Consider the following 24,450-nt stretch of genomic DNA (forward strand, 5'->3'; position numbering starts at 1 on the left):
AGGCCGGGGCGGAGGGAGCGACGGGAGGCGGGCGCGGTGCCGTGCCCGCCCGGCGCGGCCGGGCCGCCCTGCGCGCAGGTGAGCGCTGGGGCGGGGGCGGCCCTGCTGCTTCCTGCGCGGTCGGAACGCTCCGCAGGAGCCGGGAGAAGAGCGTGGCGCCGGGCGGGCTGCGGCGGTCCGGGCTTGCGGCGAGGCAGCACCGCGACTGCGCGTGTGGGCGGCCGCGGCGCGACAGAGGTCTCCGGGCGCGATTGGGGTATGTCGTGCCCGTCCGCGGGGAAGCACGGGGAGGGGCGGTGGGAAACTGCGGAGGGGCGAGGGCGGGAGTCCCGGGGAGGGCACCGGGATGTGGAGAGAGGGTGAGGGGAGACGCGTCCCGGGCCTCCCCTCGCTCCTAAAAAAAAAAATATCCCAAAACGGGATTTCCTCTTTGTGCTGCTGATGGCAGCCGCTTTAAAAGAAATAGAATATTCTGGGAAGGTCATCCGGACTCAAAATACGCGTGAAAACGATACGCGAACGTGTAGTGCATGTTGATGGTTGCAGCTCCCTGTCCGGCTGGAGCATCGTCTGTAGAAGCGAAATAATTGTCCCGTGCAGGAAATGTCCCCGCTGCCCTCGCCACCTCCGTGCGTGGCCCGTCTCTGTGGGACTGGGCAGTTCTGCTGCTGTAGAGAAAGAAAAGCCAGACGGGCTGAAATGCAGAACTGGGGCCGGGGAATCTGTCCTGAGCATCTGTGACACTGTCACATTACTGAGAGCCAAGTTAAAAAAGGAATCATAGAATCATAGAATGGTTCGGGTTGGAAGGGACTTCAAAGATCATCCAGTTCCAACCCCCCTGCTATGGACAGGGACACCTTCCACTACACCAGGTTGCTCAAAGCCCCATCCAACCTGGCCTTGAACAATTCCAGGGATGGGGCAGCCACAGCTTCTCTGGGCAACCTGTGCCAGTGCCTCACCACCATGACTGTAAAAAATTTCTTCCTTAGATCTGATCTAGATCTCCCCTCTTTCAGTTTAAAGCCATCACCCCTTGTCCTGTCACTACACACCCTTGTCCAAAGCCCCTCTCCAGCTTTTCTGTAGTTCCCCTTTAGGTACTGGAAGGCTGCAATAAAATCACCCCGGAGCCTTCTCTTCTCCAGGCTGAACAGCCCCAACTCTCTCAGCCTGTCTCCATAGCAGAGGTGCTCCAGCCCTCGGATCATCTTCATGGCCTCCTCTGGACCCGCTCCAGCAGCTCCATGTCCTTCTTGTGTTGGGGACTCCAATCGGATGCTTACAGTTTATTAAAAAAGTTAATTCCCAGACGAGTTAGAGATATTCCAGACAAACGAACAGAAAAGGCGATGAGGTGGAATACAGTAAGCACAATGTAAATGTGTTTTTTAAAAAAATACCGATCAGGAAAATGTGTTGAAAAATCCTAAGCACTAAAAGTATAGAAATGACCATTAGTGTTTGTGCTAATTCTTGCTGACCGTTTTCCATTTAAGTCTTCATGTCTTAATGAAGTTAATGAAAAGTAGATGTTAATGAAGTCCTTTGAAGCAGAGGATTAGGCGTTCACTGTTGCCAGCCAGAAGAAACACAAGGCACTGGGCCTGGGATGTAATTTTGGCTTTATAAATACAGCCCAAGTAGGTTAGAATTTGCATGTCTCTTTAAAGTATCAAACATGTCTGTGTTTATTTTTTTAATTATTTTTTGAGAGCTATGTCTGCTCTGGAGCACTTAGGTCATTGCCAAAATATGAGTACTGGTACACAGGGAGAGAATACAGTGTGGAGAAAGATGTATTGGTAGAACTGCCTCTGTGGGATTGCAATCTGCATCTATATACAGTTTTCCATTTTATTTTTGAAACTATATCAGTCGAGGATGACATTAATTATTGACATTGCTTTTGGTAAAAATCCATGATGTAGTAGGAAGGTCTGAGTCCTCTGCTGCGCCTCTGGATTGCCGTGTCAAAGAACCAGTTTTGTTGAGTTTTGTGGCATAGACGCCCAAATAGCAGGAATTAGTTTCAAATCTTTGTTTGTTGTTGTTACTTGATGATATATGTATTATATTATATGTGAATTTGGTGAATTTCTGAACCTACTTGCTACTTCATGGCAGCCTTGCTGGTAGGCTTTTCTTCTTCTCTGGTTATTAAACTCACCTAATCATAGTAAAATAATATTGGTAAGAAATGCATAGCCCTGGGATTTTTAGAGGTTTTTAAAAAATCATATCTCAATAGTGTCTTATAATTCATCTCCATTTATGTTTATGATGGAACAGACAATTCCCTTTGCACTTGGCAATCAAACCTTATTGTGTGACCCGTACAGTTGCTTATATCCAGAATATTATTAGAAAAGTTTAATATATTTTGCAGCTCTCTGTGTCACTTAGCAGCAAGAAACAAAAGGACTCATTTATTTCTTTTTACAAGCTGTTGTCTGTAGTAAAAATACTTTGCAATTAGTTTGAGGACAGCTTTTGAAATCAAAAGTTCAGTGACCCACAGAGATGTTCTTTCTGTACAAAGTTGTATATAAAAATTCTGCAAAGTTTTCTTTGATATGAGAGAGTATTGCTCATTTTTACTGTACTAATAGCAGGGATACACATTGCAATCAGCTTTATGTTTTAATCAAAAGTACAGAGATGTTGAATTTTACTGTGGAATGCTGTGAATGGGAAGCATTTCAGTTGTGTCTGTAAGCATAATATTCTGAATATGCAAATTGACCTAAAATTACCCTTCTTCGAAATGAAGTAAGATGGACTTAAAATCAAGTAATGTGAACTCAGAGGAATAGCACCAAGCTGGTTTTAGCCTCCAGTCTCGATGTAACGCCCCAGACACTCCAGTCAGTCTTGTAGTTTGTTACCAGAGCTAACTGGGTGGTTCCCAAACCTCAGCCTGACTAATACAAGTTTGTCTTCGTCTCTGTGTCTGTGTGAACAAGAAAGAAAGTCTGTTGTCCTCTTATTAGCTGTTTGCAAGCCTAATGGAGTTTCAGTGGTATTTTTGTAGCGTTTGAAGAGCAATCTTTGCAGGGGTGTTATTGGTGCTCAGGCAGAGTAAGTGCTTGTTTAGTGAGCCAAAAGTGGGTGGCCAGCATCGCCCTATAAACAAAAACTTGGCAGTGGGAAACTAATTCAGGTTATTCATACTCATTCTCTTTTCCAGATGCAGACTGAGCACTGCTGGACTCTGCGTCCATTCGTTGTTCTAAATAGAAACTTGTTACGGTTGTTTAGAAGTTTGTGCATACTTGTCTTGATTAAATATGTAAGATATAATTTACAGATAAAATATGTAAGGTATCTAAAATACATCTTTGTATTGTAAATATGTCTCATGTCTTATTTATGTGCTTTCTATTGAGTGTATTTAGCAGAAAATTAGATATTTGGAAAATTGTATTTCAGTCATTTATAGGGCACTCCTTAGTAACATTGCAAGGATGCAAGTAAATGATTAAAAATACTGGTTTTCTCTTGCCATTCCCAGTGCAGTGGGACCCTCGCATCATTGCAGCAAGTCATAAAAAAGTCTCTGCATGTTTTTTCCCCACAAAAGTGCCTGTTGAGATGGCATTTTGCCTCGATTCAGTGATGTGGTCATGGGACACATTTGCTAAGAAAGTGAGTTCGGGTGGGTTGCACCTGTAGCATTGGATGCAACGACCTGGCATTTGGAAATGGGGATATTCCACCAGTTTTCAGTCGCCAAGTGTGTGTGAACCTGTTTGAACCACACAGGCAGAAAGAACAGAACACTCCGAGGAGTTTAGGGCTGCGGAAAAAGAGACTAATTTTATCAGCAGTAAAACCGGAAGCAGTTGGAGAGGAGTTGCAGATCGATATACGTGTTATTCGTGAAGGCACAAACTTACAGGTTCCCCAAGTCAAACTTGTCTTCTGGTGGATGCTGACAGCCCCTTTTTGGGGTCGATAAACAAGCTGCCTTCTGGCAGAACTGAAAATAAGCCTGTGGCTTCTGGGAGCGCCAGGGCTGCGCCGTCTTGCTCTTTCACAAGCACGTCTGAGTCCAAAACACAGCTTGTGTGATTTCTTTGTGGAGACCGCAGCTGGGTCATTGCCTCTTGCAGTAGTTGATGATGTTTCATGGCTCTGTAATTATTCTTGGTTTCAGTATATATTATGGATGCAGGATCTAAACAAAATAATTAATTTGATTATCCTAAGTCACCTTGTTACGCATGGATGTTTACCCATTTCTTGTTGTTACTTGACACAGTAATAAGGCATAAGATGGGAAGTTCCTTCATTTCTATAAAGCAATTAATTAGAAATCTGCTTTCCCCAGGTGTACCTGAATTAACTCTGTCATGTCATCTGAGGGTTTTATTACAATAATTTTGGAAATGTCTATTTCCAAAAAGTAGTATTATCATGTATTATACAGTTTGGAAGGCCTTCTTTTTTAGGATTTGATAACTTCGTGATCATAGAACCATAGAATGGTTTGGGTTGGAAGGGGCCTCAAAGATCATCCAGTTCCAACCCCCCTGCCATGGGCAGGGACACCCTCCACTACACCAGGTTGCCCAAAGCCTCATCCAAAATTAAACATGATATATTTTGGAAATAGGAAGGTGTGGTAGGTTAGAGTTAACATCATTTTTCTTGGTGCTGTTAGACTTTAAAAATGCTAGTAGAAATGTAAGCGTATCACAGAGCATAAGCACTGAGGGTAGAGTAATAGTAAAGATTGTTGGTAACTTCAGTATCAAAACAACAATCTGTACTACGAAGAACTGTGTGCAAACTAGATTTTTACAAGAATGGTGGATTTTTAAAGTAAAGATTGTTACAGTGTTAACTTAGCCCTACCTCCTTCAAGGTCCTAGCAAGTGGATACTCAAGAGTATTTGAGAGTAACTCTTGAAAGCCATGGATGGGATCTATTTTGGTGTTTGGTCTAGTTTAAAATCAGCAAGAATTAGAATTTTTGAGAATATGGCCCTTGAGAAAGTCCTTCTTTCTTCTTATACATGTGTTTTTAGTCATTCCCTTTGACTTCACTGGCCTTTTAGAACTGCACAGCCCTCCTAGTTCCTGTTGTGTCAATTTTGAGTGTTGGAAGTCTTGTGGAAATGAGCACTTCCATGTCTAATGGTAAGATGTTCAGAATCAAGCACCCGGATTATGACACCACAATTTAAAATGTATATTGAAAAATGAAGTTTAAAATCCACAAAATTCACACAGTGTCACAGTGGATATGGAGCTCCTGGGGCTGGTGCTCTGGGTCACTTCACCACCTGCATTTTGCAGTGCTTCTGGCTCCAGATGAATGTGTGACATGGAGCTCTGGCTACTGGTACCAGATCCTGTTTTGTCTACTCTTGTCTAAAACTGCCTTTTCTCTTTTCATTTTTATCTGAACAGTTTTTTTTTGTCTTTGTTGAAGTTTCGAGGATTTCAATGCATGTCATGCAAATGAATACAATTTCACATGTTCTGTACATTTGAATATTCATAATTATTAAAGAGAATTTGCTGGGGTGTAATCTGTCAGGAAAATAACACAGATAATTAAGGTGAATGTATAGTTAGAAAATGGATTTCTTTTTGTTTGTATTATGGCAATCGTTTACTTTGATGCTTGATATATTTGCTATGTGTTGTAACAGGCTTTGAATTCATCATCAAAGTCAGCTTTTAAGGAACTGAGGACTATCATCTTCCATTTTAACGGCAGAATATATTTTTTCAGTCTTGCTTCATTTGCTATAGATATATCAAAGAAGGTATATGAATATAGAATCATAGAATCACAGAATGGTTTGGGTTGGAAGGGACCTCAAAGATCATCCAGTTCCAACCCCCCTGCCATGGGCAGGGACACCCTCCACTACACCAGGTTACTCAAAGCCTCATCCAACCTGGCCTTGAACAATTCCAGGGATGGGGCATCTACAATATTATTTATTATATTCAGATGTATAAATGTGTGTACATACATACATACGTATGTTTGTGTTTTTATAAAAATTTTGAAACACTGTCCTGCACGTTTTCCCCCATGAAAAGGATCAGCCCCCAAATGCATAAAATGAAGTCACTTGATACAGGTCCTTGCATATTCATTGTGATGAGCATAGGGTGGAAACCAGCATGGAAATGAATAGACTGGAATAAGGTTTTATAGACAGGAGCTTATGATGTTGCTGAACGTGACTGCGTTGTAGAGGTTGTAACTTCTTCTACAAAATATTATCTAAAATCTATTCTCCTTGATGACTTTCGTTATTGTTTCTTCCTAAGCAGTATTATCTAAAGACAGCATGTTGTTTGTTGGTCTTATCAGGGCGGGTGTTGGTGCCCAGAGAGTGTACGTTGACTGCTTACTCATTGCATAGAGAGCGGTGCAACTGGTAGCAACCCAGTTTCTTTGAAGCTGAGCTATTACAGTCACTGTTCATAGAAAGTCCTCTAGATCTAATTTAGATAAATTGCTTCATTGTATTTCAGAGTTCTTTTGCAGTTACTTGGTAAACAATGAAGGTTCTGTTGCTGAAGGATCCCAAAGACAAGGAATCAGGACCAGATCCGTATGTTACCGTGAGTAAACTTTAAAAGTAAACAATTGTGTTGCTTCATTATTAAATAATAGTATCATGCGTTCAGCAAGTTAGATGAATTTAATGGTTTCAAGTGAAAAAGGTGCTTAATCAACATTAGGAGTGTATGTCTGAAATTCTGCTATTTTCTGAGAAAAATAATCAACGTTCGGAGTGCATGTCTGAAATGCTGGTATTTTCTTAGAAAAGTAATCAACGTTAGGAGTACATGTCTGAAATTCAGATATTTTCTAAGAAAAATAACATTAGGAGTGCATGTCTGAAATTCAGATATTTTCTAAGAAAAATAACATTAGGAGTGCATGTCTGAAATTCTGCTATTTTCTAAGAAAAATAATCAAAATTAGGAGTGCATATCTGAAATTATGCAAAGAAAAAAGTATGCTGGAAAATTTGCTGTTACTGAAAAAATTATTTTAGCTATGGGGCATTCATTCTGAATTCACCATTAAAGTTCTCAACAAAGTGCTGATATTAGAACAATTTCATTTTAATTAATTAATATTGATTATGTTCCTATGGATAGAATTAAGATTACAAAAAATGCTAGTAGTCTTACTGGGAATCTAACGTAAAAAAAGAGGTTGCATGTTGCTGTGGTCCTTTCTGCTGTTTCCTTTAGTCGTGTGAGTAGGTCTTACTCATAAGAGCAGTTTATTGACTTTAAAGAATTACAGAGATGTACAAGAATATTTGCCCGACCAGGTGATTGTTTCTGCTGACTTAAGTCAATAATTTCCAACCTTTTTTTTGGTAGGAATTCGGATTATACGGATTTGAAGCAACTCTAATTCCAGTTTTGTCATTTGAATTCGTATCTCTTGAAAGCTTATTTGAAAAGGTAAGTGTTAAATTCTTTCAGTTGTCTTATTTTCAACAGAATTTAGGCCATGGTTGTCAGGATGCCGTGCCTTATCTTGATTTAATAATGCCCTTTGTGGTACCTCTTTTTGTGTTTCCACAAACACAGCTGCATACAACACAATACAGTATTGTATACAACATAAATATGTTTCCCATATTTCTGAAGAGTTGTTGGTCAGACAGAATTGACATTTAGGCTGATGGACCATAGATAGTGGCAGGTATTGAGGCATTTTGTCACAGCATAAAATAAGAAGACTGTAGTGACAACTGAAGGTTACCTGAGGCTCACCCTTACGCTGCACTGAAATTGGGTGCTGCGTCTTCTAGTTACATGCAATATAACTGCATAGTTGGAGTTCCCTTTCTGCCCTTTCATCAATGTATTTATTTAATTTTAAAATGTTGGAAAGATTTTCCGAGGGAGGTTCCCTGACAATCCTTCCAGCTCGTTTCAGTGACAGGAATCCTTGTCCATTCCTACGGATTCTCAGAATTAATATCATCTGTGCAAATTTTGTTATAAACACTCTATTGATAGTAATAAAATAATTGCCCATTTCTGTTTCAGACATTTATTGAAGCTAATCTATCGACTTAATTTTTAAATTTATTTACTAATTTTTTTTTACTTGGCTTCTTAAATTTACTGTTTATAAGTAGCTCTCTCATCCAGAACGTTATGGGGGCCTAGTTTTTACCAGTCCAAGAGCATTAGAAGCCATCAAGATATGTTTAAAAGAGAATAGTAAAAATGAAGGTAAGTGCATATTTATATTCCTTGATCTTTCTGTTTCAGTATTTTGTGAAGTTTGTGTATTTCACTCACCAGGAGTGTTTGGAACGTGCCTTTTTAAAAACACTTTATCTCATAGTTCTTTTGGCCTCAGAAAAGCCTTATGTTAAATCACTTTTAAGGGATTTAGGGTTGGGTTTTCCACACTTAGGCTGTTGTTGGAAATGAAAGAAAAGAGCTTAATTACTCATTAGTGTGAGCTTTTTCAGTTGTGATTGTCTTTGCTGATGCTAAAAAGAGTTGTCAACAGGAATATTTTGCTGCTGTGCCTACTTTTGCTTGCTAACAGCTTAAATGGAGGAGCGTGTTGTAGAAACTGGCCACTGCAGAAAGAGAAGTTTGTCTTCCATATGAAATTTCTCAAGTGAATTAAGCATTAGCATAATAAAAATCAGTGAAGAAATGGTGATACAGAAAAGCTAAAAGATTAGCTGCGAGTAAGAATCCTGTGGAGTGCTAAATAGAAATTACCATACCAAGGATCTGTCAGATCCTTGTAAACTTTGCTAAATTCTTACACTAAGTGATAACTTCTGGCTTTGAATCTCTGTACTTATTTATGTACGTTGAAATTGTTTTATTGCTTTAGCTGCTCCATCTTTGGGCTGTAGTTGTACTGATTAGAGGTTACACTCTTGAGTAAGCAGTAAATAAAATGAGACTGTTGGCTTATTTTAGCATTTTCAACAGCAGAGGGCTATATTTAGGATTTTTGCCCAAATGTAATCTCTTTAGAGTTCATTCCTAATCTCATTTAGGACTTTTGGGAGCTGCTGAAATACATATTTTAATTAATAATATGAATCTTTAGTTTCTGTTTAGATTCCTTTCAAAGCTAATTGATCCTTACCTTTTTCCTTCTTTAGAATAGTTTCCTCTGACCTTTTTTTACTGATTTTGTAGTTTCTCTTTCTTTTTTTTTTTTAAGAATACTAGAAAGGAACTCAGTGTCCTATGCTGTACTGTTCTAAGACAAGATAGAAAGAGACTTGGCGTGTCTGTTTTTGACTCATTGGGATTTCAGGCTTAGAGATCAGGTAGCTGGATTCAAGAAGTGTAATCTGTAACATACTTACTGCCTGAAGGAGGAAAACTATTTCATAGTAATTTTATTTTGGTCTCTGATATATTTTATTTCTGAGCTGGTAACTTATTTTTGGCGTATGCTAAAAATATAATCAGTTTCTGTATTTTTCTTGTATAAGAAAGAGTTGCTTTCTACAGTACTGTAGGGCATGGCTGTAGATTTTTACCCTTTTATTTGTTGTCATAGATTATATTTGGTTTTTGCCTGAGCTTTTAATTTTAAACCACCAGTTTTTACATGTAAATCTCCCTTTGAAATATGTGCTGTTTTTACCTACGAGTTTTTATGCTTTTTTCCAAGTTCTTAATGCCAAAATACAAATGAACATTGCAAGTTGCATGTGATCTGGCATAGGGCAAGTGTGCATTAAAAATTGTACTTAACAAAAGCAGCCAAGAACTGTTTACTCAGATTGGGCTTTTAAAAACATGTTGTAGACTGCTATTTACACAATGAGAAAAATACATTAAAAATTCATTTTGCGCATCCAGATTTGCTGAAATATGTAGTAGACTATTAGCTATTATTATTTTGCTGTATTTGTAGATTGAACAGAAGTCCAAATACTCATTTAGCATTCACATTTTGTTGCCACACGCTTCAATTTAATTTAATATTTTTCAGCCTGGTCGAAATCTCTTCAACAAAGATGGAATACCAAACCAGCATACGTGGTAGGAAAAGCAACAGCTTCTCTAGGTAAGCTGGGGTTTAAAAAAAGAAATCTTAGATAAATCTGTCTTTTAAGTACAAGTTTTGGAATATTAGCTGCTGTTCAGGGGTGCTTAGAAAAAAATACAGGTAAGTTTTATAGATGGATACTTTTGAAAAAATAGCATAATATATATATAACAGAATAATGGTATATACATTAGAACTATACGTGCTTACTTCATCTAAAGATCTAGTTTCTGGTTTTTCATTACTTTAATTGTGATGTGATAGTAACTACTTTAAAAACTTGGTCAAAAAAGAAAAAAAAACCCTTTGTTCTTAATTTGCATGTGGTTTCTTTCATCCACTTTGGAAATGGAAATGGGTGAAGGGGGTTACAGCATGGTTGTCTGAGATGGTGCAAAGTGTGACGCACTGACCCTTCGTTCCCTCCGTGTTCCTGGGAGGTGTTTGCCAAGCAGGAGTCGGCGGGATACATCCCGTTGACTTCAGTGAGTCAGTGCTTTATTTGTCTTGACACAGGTTTTGATCTGATGCAATAACATATTTTGTCTGCGTAGCAAAAATGCCACGTGGATTTTAGTTGGTGAAAACCTTTATTGTTGTAAAATTGCATTGTAGCTTTAGCTTCCACTGAATCACACAGGAAATATTACAAAAAGACTAGCATTTGGGAATTTTAAATGTCACCATGTTTTTATGCTTCTAGTCCAAAAATAATTTGGATAAGTACTGGCTACCTCTATTAAAAAGTGTATTTTTTAAGGCAGACTGGTAACAACACCTGATCACCAATCAGTGACACCTAACAAGCATCTTGAATCAATCAAGTCCCAAATTAGCTAACTTCTCAGGGATTCATCTTGTCCCTACTTACTGGCTTAAAAAAAAGGAATGTTGTGCTCCTGGATTTTCCAAGACCATTTCAGCCTACGTTCATTGGCAAGCTAGCTGCCACCAGACCACGCCAGGAATTGCAGCCCATTGAGCATGGTCAGGCAGTGCTTTCTGTTTCACCGCTTCAGCTATGAGAGTTTACAAGCTCTCCAAAACAGCTTAGCTATCCTCAGAATTATTCTTTCATACTTTTTTCCTGTATGTCTTTCTAGAGCCAAAATTGAATTTTTCATAGCATGTTACTAATTCATGTGCTCTAATTTTGCAGCTTTCCGGTACTTAAAGAGGGCTACAGGAAAGCTGGAGAGGGACTTTTTACAAGGGCATGTAGTGAGAGGACAAGGGGCAATGGCTTTAAACTGAAAGAGGGCAGATTTAGATGAGATCTAAGGAAGAAATTCTTCGCTCTGAGGGTGGTGAGGCACTGGCACAGGTTGCCCAGAGAAGTTGTAGATGCCCCATCCCTGGAAGTGTTCAAGGCCAGGTTGGATGGGGCTGTGAGCAACCTGGTGTAGTGGAAGGTGTCCCTGCCCATGACAGGGGGGTTGGAACTGGATGGTCTTTGAGGTCCCTTCCAACCCAAACCATTCTGTGATTCTATGATTCTAAGTATTTGTGTGCTTGGACAAAGTTATTTCTTCCTTTCAACCTGCGTTTCTGTGATAGTAAATCTGAATTGTCCTCACGGATTTCAGTGTCTGTCTTTGCTACTTTTGGTTACAGTGGAAGAAATTGGCCTTGCTCCACAAGGAGAAAAGTGTGGAAATGCTGAAAAATTAGCTGAATATATTTGCTCAAGTGAGTATCTAAAATCTTCCACTTAAATGAAGCTAATGTACCTAATGGACCTTTGTTTCAGAATTTCCTATAAATGAAATTGAGTGTACACTGAAGCAGAGGTACATACGCTTGTATCTCTTGTACATAGAACCTGTGAATTCAACTTCTGGGAACGTGGATGATATCTCTAAAAGATGATAAAAATACTTTTAAACACTTGTACATAATACCAATATACCTGAAATCTTAGACTCTGTAATTGATTAATAATACTGTGTCACCCAGTAGACAAAGTGGTTTTTTACTGAAAGGTCAGAGCTGTAATGGCTGGAAATTGCTGCTTAATCGTGAGATCTCAGTGATTGTGACTGTCCGTGTGCTGGTTCTCTGTGAGCTTCGGATGACCTGACTTTTCTTGCTTCAAACTGGTTGATGCTGGGCGTTTTCCACCATGCCGTGGTTCAGAGTAGATAAGGGGAATTTCTTTCCTCAGAATGGACACGTGGTTTCAGAGGAATCTGTTTTTCAGTACCAAAGGAGAGTGGTTTTGAAGTTGCAGAAAGAGTCAGTTAAAACGATGGCTTATGTTTTGTTTAACCATTTTGTTACGGTTAAAGCTGTAATGCTGATCTATTTTCTGCTTCTAAACATGATACCAGATTGTTGGGTAATTTTAAAGGTTTAGTTAGTCTACTTCCTCCTTTCTTTTCTACAATAATACGATAAAATTTCCAGTAGTAGTAAGGAATACTTTTAGGTTTAGGAGGTGATTATTTTTTGAGTAGATGGGTCAGTACAAGCTGTGAAAAAAGAGGCTGTGTTTTTGTACAGCCTGTGTTACAGAGCTTGGGTGAAGACTATCATAAGCAGGAGCTACCAGTGCAGTGAGTTTGACCTCAGAGCTTCTGATACACGTGATGGTGTTCCAGGGGATCCGTGTCTGAGGTACACGCTGCCTTCAAATCGTCTGTCTTGAGTGTTGGCTGGGAGGAAGAGTTACGAAAGGAAATCAGCAGAACTAGTCCCCAAGCTCTCTGAAACTCACAGCTAAAATAATCTTTGTCCCAGATGAAGGTCACACCTGAGGTTCAGTATCTCAGCAGCAACCTGTCCTTCTTGGTTCTTTTTGTATGACCTGGGGTAGGTCCCCTCTCTTGAGGCAGCGGGGAGCTCTATGGCAGAGCCTTGTAGTGAGACGAGAGGGTAGAAAGGTACGTCCTTCGCTGATGAGGGTTGACCCTGGCTGGACACCAGGTGCCCACCAAAACCCCTCTACCACTGCCCTCCTCAACTGGACAGGGGGGAAAAAAACATAAGGAAAGGCTCATGAGTGGAGACAAGGACAGGGAGAGATCGTTCAGTTGCCGTCATGGGCAAAACAGACTCGATTTGGGGAAATTAGTTAATTTGTTACCAATCAAATCGGAGTAGGATAATGAGCAATAAAACCAAATCTTAAAAAAACCACTTTCCTCCCACCCCTCCCTTCTTCCCGGGCTCGACTTCACTCCCCATTTCTCTACCTCCTCCTCCCAGCAGCGCAGGGGGACGGGGAATGGGAGTTATGGTCAGTTTGTCACACATTGTCTCTGCTGCTCCATCCTCCTCAGGAGGAGGACTCCTCACGCTCTTCCCCTGGTTCATTGTGGGGTCTCTCCCACAGGAGACAGTCCTCCATGAACTTCTCCAACGTGAGTCCTTCCCACAGGCTGCAGTTCTTCACCAACTGCTCCTGCGTGGGTCCCTCCCACAGTGTGCAGCCCTTCAGGAGCAGACTGCTCCAGCACAGGTCCTCTGCAAGGTCACAAGTCCTGCCAGCCAGCCTGCTCCAGCGTGGGCTCCTCTCTCCCCAGGTCCTGCCAGGAGCCTGCTCCAGTGCAGGCTTCCCACAGGGTCACAGCCTCCTTCAGGCACCCGCCTCCTGTGGCCTGGGGTCCTCCATGGGCTGCAGGTGGATCTCTGCTCCATCATTAACCTCCATGGCATGCAGGGGGACAGCCTTCCTCACATGGTCTTCACCACGGGGTGCGGGAGAACCTCTCCTCCAGCACCTGGAGCAACTCCTTGCCCTCATTCTTCACTGACCTGGGTGTTTGCAGAGTTGTTGCTCTCGCATCTCACTCCTCTCTCCGCTGCTGGTTTTTCACAGCAATTTTTTTCCCTTTCTTAGCTATGCCATCCCAGAGGCACTGCCACCATTGCTGATGGGCTCAGCCTTGGCCAGTGGTGGGTATGTCCTGGAGCTGGCTGCCATGGGCTCTGTCAGACACAGGAGAAGCTTCTAGCAGCTTCTCATAGAAGCCACCCCTGTAGCCCCCCGCTACCAAAACCTGGCCATGCAAACCCAGCACAGCTGGAGGACTTTCTGCCCCAAATTTAAAAAGGGAAACAGAAACCTTCATCTGGAGGCTCCTGCAGTGTCCACTAATTGAACACCGAATGACCAAGGCTTTGAGAAGTCACATTACTTGCCCAGCCGAGGTAAATAGTCGAGTCAGAGAAACAAGTGCCAATCCGTGCAGTTATTCTCGGTGTTGGTTGAATTTTTGTATCTGCTGGTTTAAAAGCCCGACTGCTGACCACACCTGCTGAACTTGCTGACTAAGGTGCTGGGTGCTTCAGTGGTGGACGTGATGTCGAGAACCCTGCCGCGTTATTTTTCGGCTGTTAGGCGTAACATTGGATATGAAAGGGAGTGTTGATTAGCAAAGTCCGCGTAGTAGCAGAGATTTACAGGTAAAAGAGAAATTTATTTGAGCTGGCAAGTGTTGGGTTTTATTTGCAGAGCGCTCTGTAATTCATTGGCAAATAAATTATTTTAACTGTATGGAGTATTTCATTATAAAAATGATAGTTGTCATCACAAGATTAAATAATAAATTCTGAAAATTAAAAATGAAATTTTCAACCCCAAAGTGCCATCAGTGAAGAATAACCCATATCTACTCTTCAACAGATATTTTAAAACTAAGACAGGTGTTAGCTGATTTTTTTTTAGTGCTAGGAAATACAGTTTCAGTAATGCATTAATATTTGCCAGTTTGCAGAAAGATTTTTTTTTTTTGAGAAGGAAGATGTGAAAAACACCTGTCTCTTCTGTTATATAAAAAACTAGGATCAGGGCTAAAGAAAACAGTACTTTTAATACCAGGGGAGGAAAAATTCCTCAAAGATCAGCCTGTGACTGGCACAGTTACTGCATCGCAACCTCTGCTTGGGTGGTTCGAAATTTAAATTCTGTTTAAATTAACACAGTGCTGCAGCACTTCCATTATCCTTGCAAAAACGCCTGCCTTTGAATATCCTTCAGGTTTGATAACCGAGCACTGAATTTCAGTCACTAGAGGCTGCTTCTTGTTGATAAATACAATCACACTCAGTGATTTATTGGATTGTGCATATTTGTGTGCTCTCAGTTTATCAAGTGGTTCGTAACAACCTCTGAAGCACAGGTTAAATTACATCATGTTCCCTATTATGTATATATTTATTTCTGGCTATGCATAAAGTGATCAGTAAATAAAAAGAACGGCTTTATGTTTTTTATATCATTAGAATTTATTGTCAGGTTGAAAATAAAGTCTGAAGCAATGATATTTGTTTTGTTACTCACCTTTTGTGCTTCGGTACCCACTTCAACTTAAAGTGATTGGGAAAATAAAGGAATTTACTGCTTAACTAGCTAGCTAACTTTAGGGTCTTTTCAAGGCAAATATTTTTTAGTTTTATTCCAGTGTAACATTTGTGTTGGCTACAGAAGTAGGAGATACTATTAGGGCCAGTGCTTGTTGTATTGCTCAGGCCTAGTAAGGAATTTTTCTATGCTTTGTAAACACAAGTCAAAAAGAATTAGTATTTCTTTACAGATACCACATTGACATTTCACTTAACTGACATGAGTTGTAGGAGGATTAATGCTGAAATGTTTAGATTTTATTGTATTATTTTAAAATCTCTTTTACGTTCTGTCCCAAGTTCATTCTTCCTTCCTGTAATTTCCTACAAGCCTATCTATGGTTTCTAATGAAACTTCAGTGTGCATTTAAGACTGTTGAATACATCTCTGTTGACTCCTGCTAGGGTCTTTCCATTTGATTTTTACTGTGCTGTCCTTTTTCTTTTTTTTTCCCCTGAAGCATCTCTGATGCTTACTGTTATAAACCAAGAATCTACTTCCAACACTTCAAAAAACCATTTGTTTTTCTAGTCGTCGTCTCTTAAACATGTGTATTAACGTATCTGAATTAGTAATAAAATAACATGTTGAGGAACGCCTGTTTATTTTGAAAGATGAGTGCAAAGTTGCGTGCAGCTGTGTAGAATTTAATCTTGAAATTTTCTCTGTATTTGTTATTTATAGAAAAGGCAAACTGTGTGAAAACAGTCTGCTGTTAAATTCCTATCAAAAAATTGAATTCTTCCTCACTTAAAATACTCTTTATCGCTTGCAAAGTGTCAATATTCACTTTTATTAGATAAAATTCCATAATAATTAGTTTGAGCCCTAAACCCAGCAAATTTTTGAGAATCTCATGGAGCCAGTGGTGTTTCCTTCCTCTGGGCCATCTGCATGTGTTCACAGTGTGACGAGTTGTGTCGGTGTGTTGTGCACGTCCCTTGCTCTGGGCTTACACAGTGCACGGGGACGGGGTGGCAGTGTGGGTGGAGGAGGTGTAACCCGAGAGATGGTGACAGGAATACTGTTACCTGGTGGTATTTTACAAGCAGAATTTGTTTACTCCTCTGATAACGTATTGGAAACACACAATACCTATGGAAAGTGCATTCCAGGTGTGTCATGTCCTGCAGGAGGTGAGTTGTAAACAGCCATGTATCAGAAAGGTCCTTCCAAAATCACCACGGGGCTTTCACGTGTCGGCAGCGTAACGGTGATTGAAGTTGGACGTCACTTCCATTTTCAAGGATCAGAGCAACTGAGGATATCCACTTCCACCCCAGCAGTGGAAATAGAATAGTTTCTCCTTGGGGAAGTAAGAAAATAAAGTTTCAGAGAGATTGAAACTTTTCAGCGAAGTATTTCTGTCCTCTGCTTTGCCTGCCTGAACATTCTTTTATAATGAGAACGCTGTCATGTATTGAGTGGGACTGAGACTCGAAATCCAAAAATTGAGGAAGGTTGTGTTTCTGAGGAGGAGATCACTTGCACAGTGCTTGTTTTCCTTTGTAGGAAGGCAAGGGGAATAGAAATGCAGTTTATCTTTCGCAAGATCTTTTTAGCCGATGTATTCGTATTATAGTTATGGAATATTTTTTAATTTACATGCTAAGTAGCTGCTGTCCTCTGAATTGTGGATGCGGTTGCACTGCAGATGTTTTCAGTCCTCTGAGGGCTGTGGCTGTGATGAAGCATGTATTTTTTAATACCTTTAAAATGTATTAATCATGTCATCTTTACTCTTTATTAAAAACATAAGTTAATTACAGTTCTTGTTTATGTGCTTACAGGAGAGAAACCGAATTCCTCAGCTCTTCTTTTTCCTTGCGGAGCCCTGAAAAGAGAAGTGCTTCCTACAGTACTTGGAGAAAAAGGTTGGCCTTCCCTTGGAGCCTCATTTGAATTAGTCAGTTATGAGAAAAGTTGCATCTAAAGCTCGTGACCCAAATTTGGATACGTAAAAATGAAATTTGCTATTATATTGGCTCAAGTTAGAGAGTGGGAGTAAAAACTGTGAGTTTGGATCACTGCCCATGGCTCTGGGACTGAGCTGTGGTGTGGCATGAGCAAGGTGGTTATTTGCCTTGGTCTTCACTTGCATGAGATGGAAGGTGACTTACTCACACTGGCGTGAGATGGAGAGTGACTTACTCACACTTGTGTGAGATGGAAGGTGACTTACTCACAGCAGCGTTGCAAGACTTGCCAGTTTGCCAGTGTGCTTTGAGGTCCTCTGGTTGCAGGTGCTTTAATAGATCTTGCAACTCTAGAAAGACCTTTTCTCTTTTTACTTTTTTTAGCCTAAAATAGTACACTTAAGTGCAATTAGGATGTTGAGAGTGCTTTATTGAAATAATAGAAATTAATGAAGCCCTGTTTAATTATGAATGTATATTCTGATTCCAGGTATACCTCTGGAAGGCCTCACTGTTTATCAAACAACCCAACACACCGACCTGCAAGAATCATTGACCAGTTATTTCTCCCAACAGGTACTGATGTAGTTTGAGAATTTTTGAGGTATATGATGATACCTAGTAGAATATATTCCGTTTATTTGACTGTAAATGATGCTTGTGGTGATATCAGAATATCCTGCACAGGCTTCTGGTTTGCTTTCCCTGTTGGTTACCAAGAAGATCCTTTGGCAAAAGTTTCAGACAGACAGCGTGAGTCCCTCAGTTGTTTGTTATGGCAATTGTAAATGAGCCTGAAAGAAGAAAACAAAACCTTTCACATTTTGTCTAACTTACTTACAAAATATATGTATGTTTGAGAATTGCTGGGAAATAACTGCAGCTAGAAATGAAATATTCTGTTTATTCCAAGACTGCTTTTTAAGTAATACTGTGTCAGAAATTACATTTAGCGCAGATATTTACTGAACAGCTTTATTAGTAATTTTTATTAGTGTAATTGAAATATCACTGGACATCTTTGCCACACATTACGAATCAGAATCTGGTAGTAATCTGCCCTGCATAGTTTCAGTGTTCCTTCTCCGATTATCCAATTTATGAATTTATTAATGATCTTATTGTAAGTGTTAGAATTCCACGTGACATGCTGTTGATGAATGTATTGAGATATGTATTAGATGATCTCTAAGGTCCCTTTCAGCCTATGCCATTCTATGATTCTGTTTGCTGGAATTGTTATTAGTGTTTTTCTCTTTTTAAAACCATCTAGTAAATGTCATTAAGCAAGGATCAGTGCATAGTAAAAGATTTGAAGGTGTTAATAATTGCTTTTATTTTTTCAAGATCGACTTTCTGAATTTCCCATTTGTAGGAGCTTACATGGTATCTAGGATTAATTTTATTCAAAATGCAGCTTTTCCTTCTTACAGAAACTGAGCTTGCTTGAGCATGTTGCACCTTTTTTCTAAATTCTGTGCATTAATGTCACGTTAAATCACATTCTGATTTTCAAGTTCTTTTTCAAGAGGTCCTAAAAGGTTATGGCAGGGGCTGTCTAACTGATCTATTGCACGATCCTGGTGTTCTAGGTGGGTATTGCAGTTCTGAACCCCTCAGTATTTAGTTTGTGGCAGTTATAAATGTGAGTCAGTAGCACCCACGCGTTTTGTACCTTTCTGCACTCTTTTGTGGAACTCCTTGCTTGCTCCATTGAGATGTTGGTTTCAGTGCAAAGCTGTTAAAACGTGTTTCCCTTGCGCTTTTCAGTTGTTCTTCACTGGTGATACTGAGGTGGTGTATTAGTGCCTGGAGAGCTGACATAAACACCAAGTGTTGAGCACTTTGTGAGACAACGAGCAGCACCGTCCTGGCCTCCCTGAGCCGAGGCTGTAAAACAACAGATGCAGTTGGAGTGGAACGGGTGTATCGTGCTGGTCAGACAGAAAATCACCATAAAGGAGGCGTGTGCTTTGGGTCTGCTGCGCAAGAGCTTGAGACCTTCACTCCAGACAGGATTTTCCAGAGTTTTCTTTTGGCTACAGAAGGTTTCTGCTGCTAGCTTAAGGCAGGCTTGTTCACGGAGAGAAAAAGCCTTTCCAGGGCTCTGCAGTTTTAAGGCAACACTTTATATTTGCCAGAGCATCTCAGGGCAGGCTGAACATAGGGTAAACCACATGAACTGGGAAACAAATATGTGCAGAATTGAGATAGATGGGAATGGATTTAGGGAGATAACTTGCTGAGTTTTCTCGCTGAACAGGAAAACGAGTACGGCTCCAGAATCCTTTCAGTACATTTATCACCACGTGCTGGTGTGACAAAGTATTTGGTGGAAGTCACACCTGAATTTCAGCATTCTGTGGTAGCACAGGGGTTTGGCAGACTGTCTGCCCCACAGGAAACCCTTTTTGTTGGCTTCACTGCTGTTTCTCATCCATAAAAAACACTTCACGTCCATCTAGAGGCAGTTGAAGGGATCTCTGTGAAAGTGTACTGATACGCCGCTGGAATAGCAAGTAATCTGTGCCAACCTGTGGTTACTTTTTCTCAGGGAATTCCAGCAAGCATCGTGTTCTTCAGTCCATCTGGTGTCAAATTTTGCCTGCAGCACATTCAGAAGCTTGTGGGAGATTTTATCAACCACGTCAAGGTACCTTTTCTTTAAAAATGGTGAAATACAACAGCGAGTAAGTTTGGGGTGGGTGAGGGAGGGATAGGGAAGCTGTTACACCCATCACAAACCTTTATTTTCTCTTTTGTTTGTGTTTGTTTCTCTGAAAAATCAGGTTGTAGCAAATACAAATGTTAAGGTTTATAATTTGTTCCTTGAATTGGACTAAAAAGAAATTACTTAAAGCCGGTACTGGCAAGTTATTGATCATGTACGTTATAGGTTTGTTGGTGAAAAACCAGTCTGATTTCCAGCCTGGGAGGGAAGTAAGGCACTCTAGAAGGCCAGTGTCACTCTCATAAGCAAGTGTGCAACACTTCAGCAATCCAAGATGGCTGGTAATAGAGCTGCCCTTGTTTATGTGTGTTCAGCCCAACCGTAGAAGAATTATAAATGACTGTCAAGCTGTGCACACGGCATTCCTCATCGCCTCTCCTCGTGCTGCTTTCGTATTGACGCAATATCCTATTATACACTTGAGAACTTTTTTTTTAAAAAAAGGAATTGTTTTCACCTAGAATTCGTCCCCGGGTACCTTGCCCAGTCTCCACGGGGTACAGGCTTTATTTTCTGATAGTACTGTGAAGGTGAGAGTAGTTCTTGCTTGAATCAGCAGTTACAGGCCGAGGCACATGAACATTCCTCTCACTGTTCCTGTTTTGTGGGACTAAGAGCTTTCAGTGTTTGTAAGGGTGAGATAAGTAATCATCTTTCCTAAGTAATTTCTAAGTAGCTCAATTGATAGGTGGTTTTTAATACTGAAAATCTTCAACCCGAAAGGGTTAGTACAGTTCTGTGAGCTCAGCCATGCATGTTGAGACACTGACAAGAGAGGATGTGTCCCTAAGTAAACAGTTTGGAGCTGATACCACACCTGCCTGGGCTATTGTAACTGTCAACGACCTCATTTCAGTTTGCTGCCATCGGCCCAACAACTGCAGAAGCCATGGAAGCAGCAGGAATCCCAGTGAGCTGTACTGCAGAGAGTCCGACGCCCCAGGACCTCGCCGCTGGGATCCAAAAAGCACTGCCCCTGCAGAACTGCTGTTTATCCAAGTGAGAGCACGGCCTGCTTTGAAGGTGAACACGGTGCTGTAGGGTTTTCCATTTTGCAGACCTGTTATCCTGCAAAAAATGTATTTTTCAGGAATATGCAACACTGTCCTTGTCAGGACTCGGTGGGAGAAGCTTGCATCTAAATAGCTAAAAAACTCAAGAATTTGTCTGGCATATTTTAAGGCTTGTAGCTCTTCCTCTTTTCTCATGTGTGCAGTGTAAATACTTTATGTGGGTATTCCTTGAAAACTAGTTGTGGGAGGGTAATCTGTACACTGAAATAAGCTCAATATATCACCTCAGGTAGCTCCTAGCACACCAGGTAAACACTTTATTTCTCTGAACAGTCAGCTTTACGTGCACATCTTTTTCTTTTGTAAAAGAAAAGCATACTTAGAAGGAAGTCTTTTCTGTTGTAAAGTTTGCTCGTTTGTTGTTCTGCTTTTCAAATATTTGTATGAAAACAGTGATTGTAGATTCTCAATGGAATAGGACAGTCCTTGCAGTGAAGTTGCACTGTAGAGCTAATAGCAGGTCAGTTATTCCCACTACATATCCTTGCAGTACAGGGGTTTAAAAAATTAGGTTTTGGTTCCTGTTGCTGTACAGAAGGAGGATTTATTAACAGAGAAATAAACTGGCTTATCATTGTTTATAACCGTGTTGTCTGTTTGGGAGGTGGTTTATGTAATTGTTTATCTGAGGAAGGAGAAAAAGTAATCCGATTTCGCACAAATGCTACCTTCGCTAATGCCAAGGAATTCATAGAAAATTTAAATCATAATGTGCTCAATTCTGATCCTCCTGGAAGTCATTCATGTTGTTAGTTTCATTAAATAGCAGAGAAGTTCTCGGTTGCTGTAAGTTTCTAAGAGCTTAATTCTGAGTACATGACCCGAATTCCCAGTTAGACAGGACGCTCTGTACCTTGAGTAAGAGTTCATCTGAACCCCATTACGTTACTACAAACCGGAGTCACTTCAAATTGTGTGTGTGGATCCATCAGCCAGACTGGGCACAACGAGATGACTGTTTCGCTTTACAAAGCAGTTAGATTTCTTGAGGTGAAACAGAATCGCAGCAGTATTCCAATGGCTGGAAGAGAATGTTGAGCAGTGGGAGGAATACTTCACCATTAAAGAGCAGCATCCTGGAGGACACTGGAATCACTGTGGTAACTGGGTGTAGCTACAGGACAGTGTAGACATGCCCCAAGGAGAGAAGGAAGAGAATGATCACGCAGCAACTGGGGGACGATTGCAGTGAAGCTGGTGTTGGGCAGTGTCGTTACAACGTGCAGTGCTGTTCAACGCTTCATTCAAAAATACACTAGCAAAAGAATTTGCTATATTGTGTAGTGTAAGTTACACCTAGTTGTAGGTCTCACCAATCAGCTCAGTCCCATTTCTACACGTCCTTCCAGCAGAAATTATCAGTCACCATCATTGCCAAGGAACTTGTCTGTAACACATTTAATGTCACAATATAAAAGTGGGACCCCCTGTACAGCAGGAGACCAGGCTGCCATACATCTGCCACGAACACACTCCGTGACCTGTGGCAAAGAGCAGATAACCTCTTCCAGATGGAGTCTTCTCCGTTCACCGAGGTGAGGTGCACCTGCTGTGTGCTGTGCCTTGACTGACACTATGTCTGAAGCTGAAATTGAGATGTCCTCAGTGTTCATCAGTGACAAACACCACCTCTAGAGCTTGGTTCACTCTAGTACTTTGTAAAACTGGAGTAGAATTGCAGCAGTGCTGTGGCTTTTCATCCCTTTCCAGCCTACAGACCTGGCTTGGCTTTATCCAAGCAACCCTTCCGCAGCTCAACCAGCCACTCCCAGATCACCATTGCCACCAAGTTCTCCCCAGGCTGGGCGTTAACCTTTTTAGAAGATCCATACAACATTCTGACCATGGGCCCTTGGTTATTTTATCCACTAGCACCCTGCTTTAGAGCACTGCATGAGCCCTCCTGCCCCTCCAGCCCCTTCACCCATTCCCATGCCTCCCTTCCTTCCTTGCTACCTCAAGTTTCCTCTGGAGAAAGTGCTGCCTTTCAGCATGGATTCACCAGTGAAATGGACTCAGGCAGGCAAAATCTCTTCCAGAACAGCCCATTTAGGGCTGTTCCAGTCCCAGGAGGACCAGGGATCCTGCTCTAGTCTGACACTTTTCTTTGGGACAGACCCAGACGTTCCCTCTTGAACAAAGCAAAGCCTGCAGCAGTGCCTGCTGTCTCTTGCATTAAGGTGGCCTGCTGAATCGATACCATCAGTGGGGTTTGGCTACAATTTCCCCTTCCATCAGGAATCTGCCAGCAGCAGTCACATCCATAGACTGTTCTCTAACTGGGAATCTCTCTATCCTCTGCACCTGAGCCACTGTTACTGATCTCAGCAGTCTTAGTCACCCCTCAAGCTCCTCTGCTGTGAAGGAGATATGTTTGTGACAAAAAAAAAATATTTCTCCTACCCCTCCCTACTGCCAGGCTTCCTGCTAACAACTTCAAGCACAGCCCTTTTAGCCGTCTTCCTTCAGAAACCCGCTGGTCAGTTTTCTGCAGCTTCAGCCTCCCCGAAAGCAAGGGGGGGTGTACAAGGTGTCACTTGTGCCACCTCCCAGGTGGAAGGCAGGAAAAAAAAAAAAGCAGAAACCACAGCCAGTCCCCAGTCTGCTGCCTTTTTCCAACCAGTCATTCCAAATCAGGAGTGACAGAACAGATACATACGCAGCCCTGCGACTTTCATCCTTTCACAAGGTGCTTCTGCTTCTCTCAGGTGCATTTGGGCTCTGCGTAGCAGCAGAAAGAGCAGGTTTCTTCTGAAGGCAGATCTAAGGAAGCACTTGTAGAACTACATTTAAATTGTCAGGAGAGAAATTTCTACAAAGTGGGGTTTTCTGTGTGAAAACATGCCCCATACAGAATGACTTTTTTTTATATCTCTCCCCATCAGAGTAAAAAATCATTTCCTCAAGCAAGCAGCTGAAATAGGTAATTCACTACTTGTGTGTAAGTACAGAGACTAAAAAAAACCAAACACATGCATACATATGCACATGTAAAAACTCTTAATGCCTTTAAATAAAGTGGTTTACACTGTTGTTATGCAATAATGAACCACATTTGTAGAAAAACATTAGGACACCAGATGTTGTATTTTTGAAAACTTTAAATAACACATATTTCCAAAGAAACAGAGTCCTAACGTGCTGAGATTAAGACTACACTCATTTGTTAGGCCTGAGTTTACAGATTTTTTCCAGCCCCCCACTAAATAGTTTTAGTTCTCTTGAACAGTTTGCTTCTCTGATGAGGGTCATTAGCAGTCAGAACCACTAAAAACAAGGCAGGCTGATTCACAAGTTTATATTTAATAAATAAATTTTTATTTAAAAATATGCTCTCA

At 41.0% G+C, this 24,450-nt stretch overlaps 1 protein-coding gene across 3 annotated transcripts; it reads left to right on the forward strand.

The window, feature by feature from the left end:
- The first annotated feature begins 60 nt into the window (after positions 1 to 60).
- On the forward strand, positions 61 to 21,885 carry UROS (uroporphyrinogen III synthase). Of its 3 annotated transcripts, none has more exons than XM_086616589.1 (10): positions 61 to 78; positions 6,508 to 6,597; positions 7,375 to 7,458; positions 8,145 to 8,241; positions 9,989 to 10,063; positions 11,660 to 11,734; positions 17,183 to 17,266; positions 17,799 to 17,884; positions 19,863 to 19,961; positions 20,896 to 21,885. In XM_086616589.1, exons 2-10 carry the CDS (start codon positions 6,535 to 6,537, stop codon positions 21,040 to 21,042), a joined length of 810 nt encoding a protein of 269 aa, XP_086472715.1. In that variant the 5' UTR covers positions 61 to 78; positions 6,508 to 6,534; the 3' UTR covers positions 21,043 to 21,885. The 3 variants fall into 3 exon arrangements, with proteins under 3 accessions (XP_086472715.1, XP_086472714.1, XP_086472716.1); XM_086616588.1 differs by lacking the exon at positions 61 to 78 and adding an exon at positions 189 to 256; XM_086616590.1 differs by lacking the exons at positions 61 to 78; positions 11,660 to 11,734 and adding an exon at positions 189 to 256.
- The last annotated feature ends 2,565 nt before the right edge of the window (positions 21,886 to 24,450 follow it).

This window comes from Tauraco erythrolophus, chromosome 9, assembly GCF_009769465.1.
Source record: "Tauraco erythrolophus isolate bTauEry1 chromosome 9, bTauEry1.pri, whole genome shotgun sequence".
Lineage (NCBI taxonomy): Eukaryota > Metazoa > Chordata > Aves > Musophagiformes > Musophagidae > Tauraco > Tauraco erythrolophus.

Excerpts from the sequence above, each read along its gene's own strand:
- UROS (XM_086616589.1), top strand. The coding sequence starts at position 6,535 with ATGAAGGTTCTGTTGCTGAAGGATCCCAAAGACAAGGAATCAGGACCA. Across the intron at positions 8,242-9,988 it reads AGAGAATAGTAAAAATGAAG|CCTGGTCGAAATCTCTTCAA; the intron begins GTAAGTGCATAT and ends AATATTTTTCAG. Across the intron at positions 11,735-17,182 it reads AGCTGAATATATTTGCTCAA|GAGAGAAACCGAATTCCTCA; the intron begins GTGAGTATCTAA and ends ATGTGCTTACAG.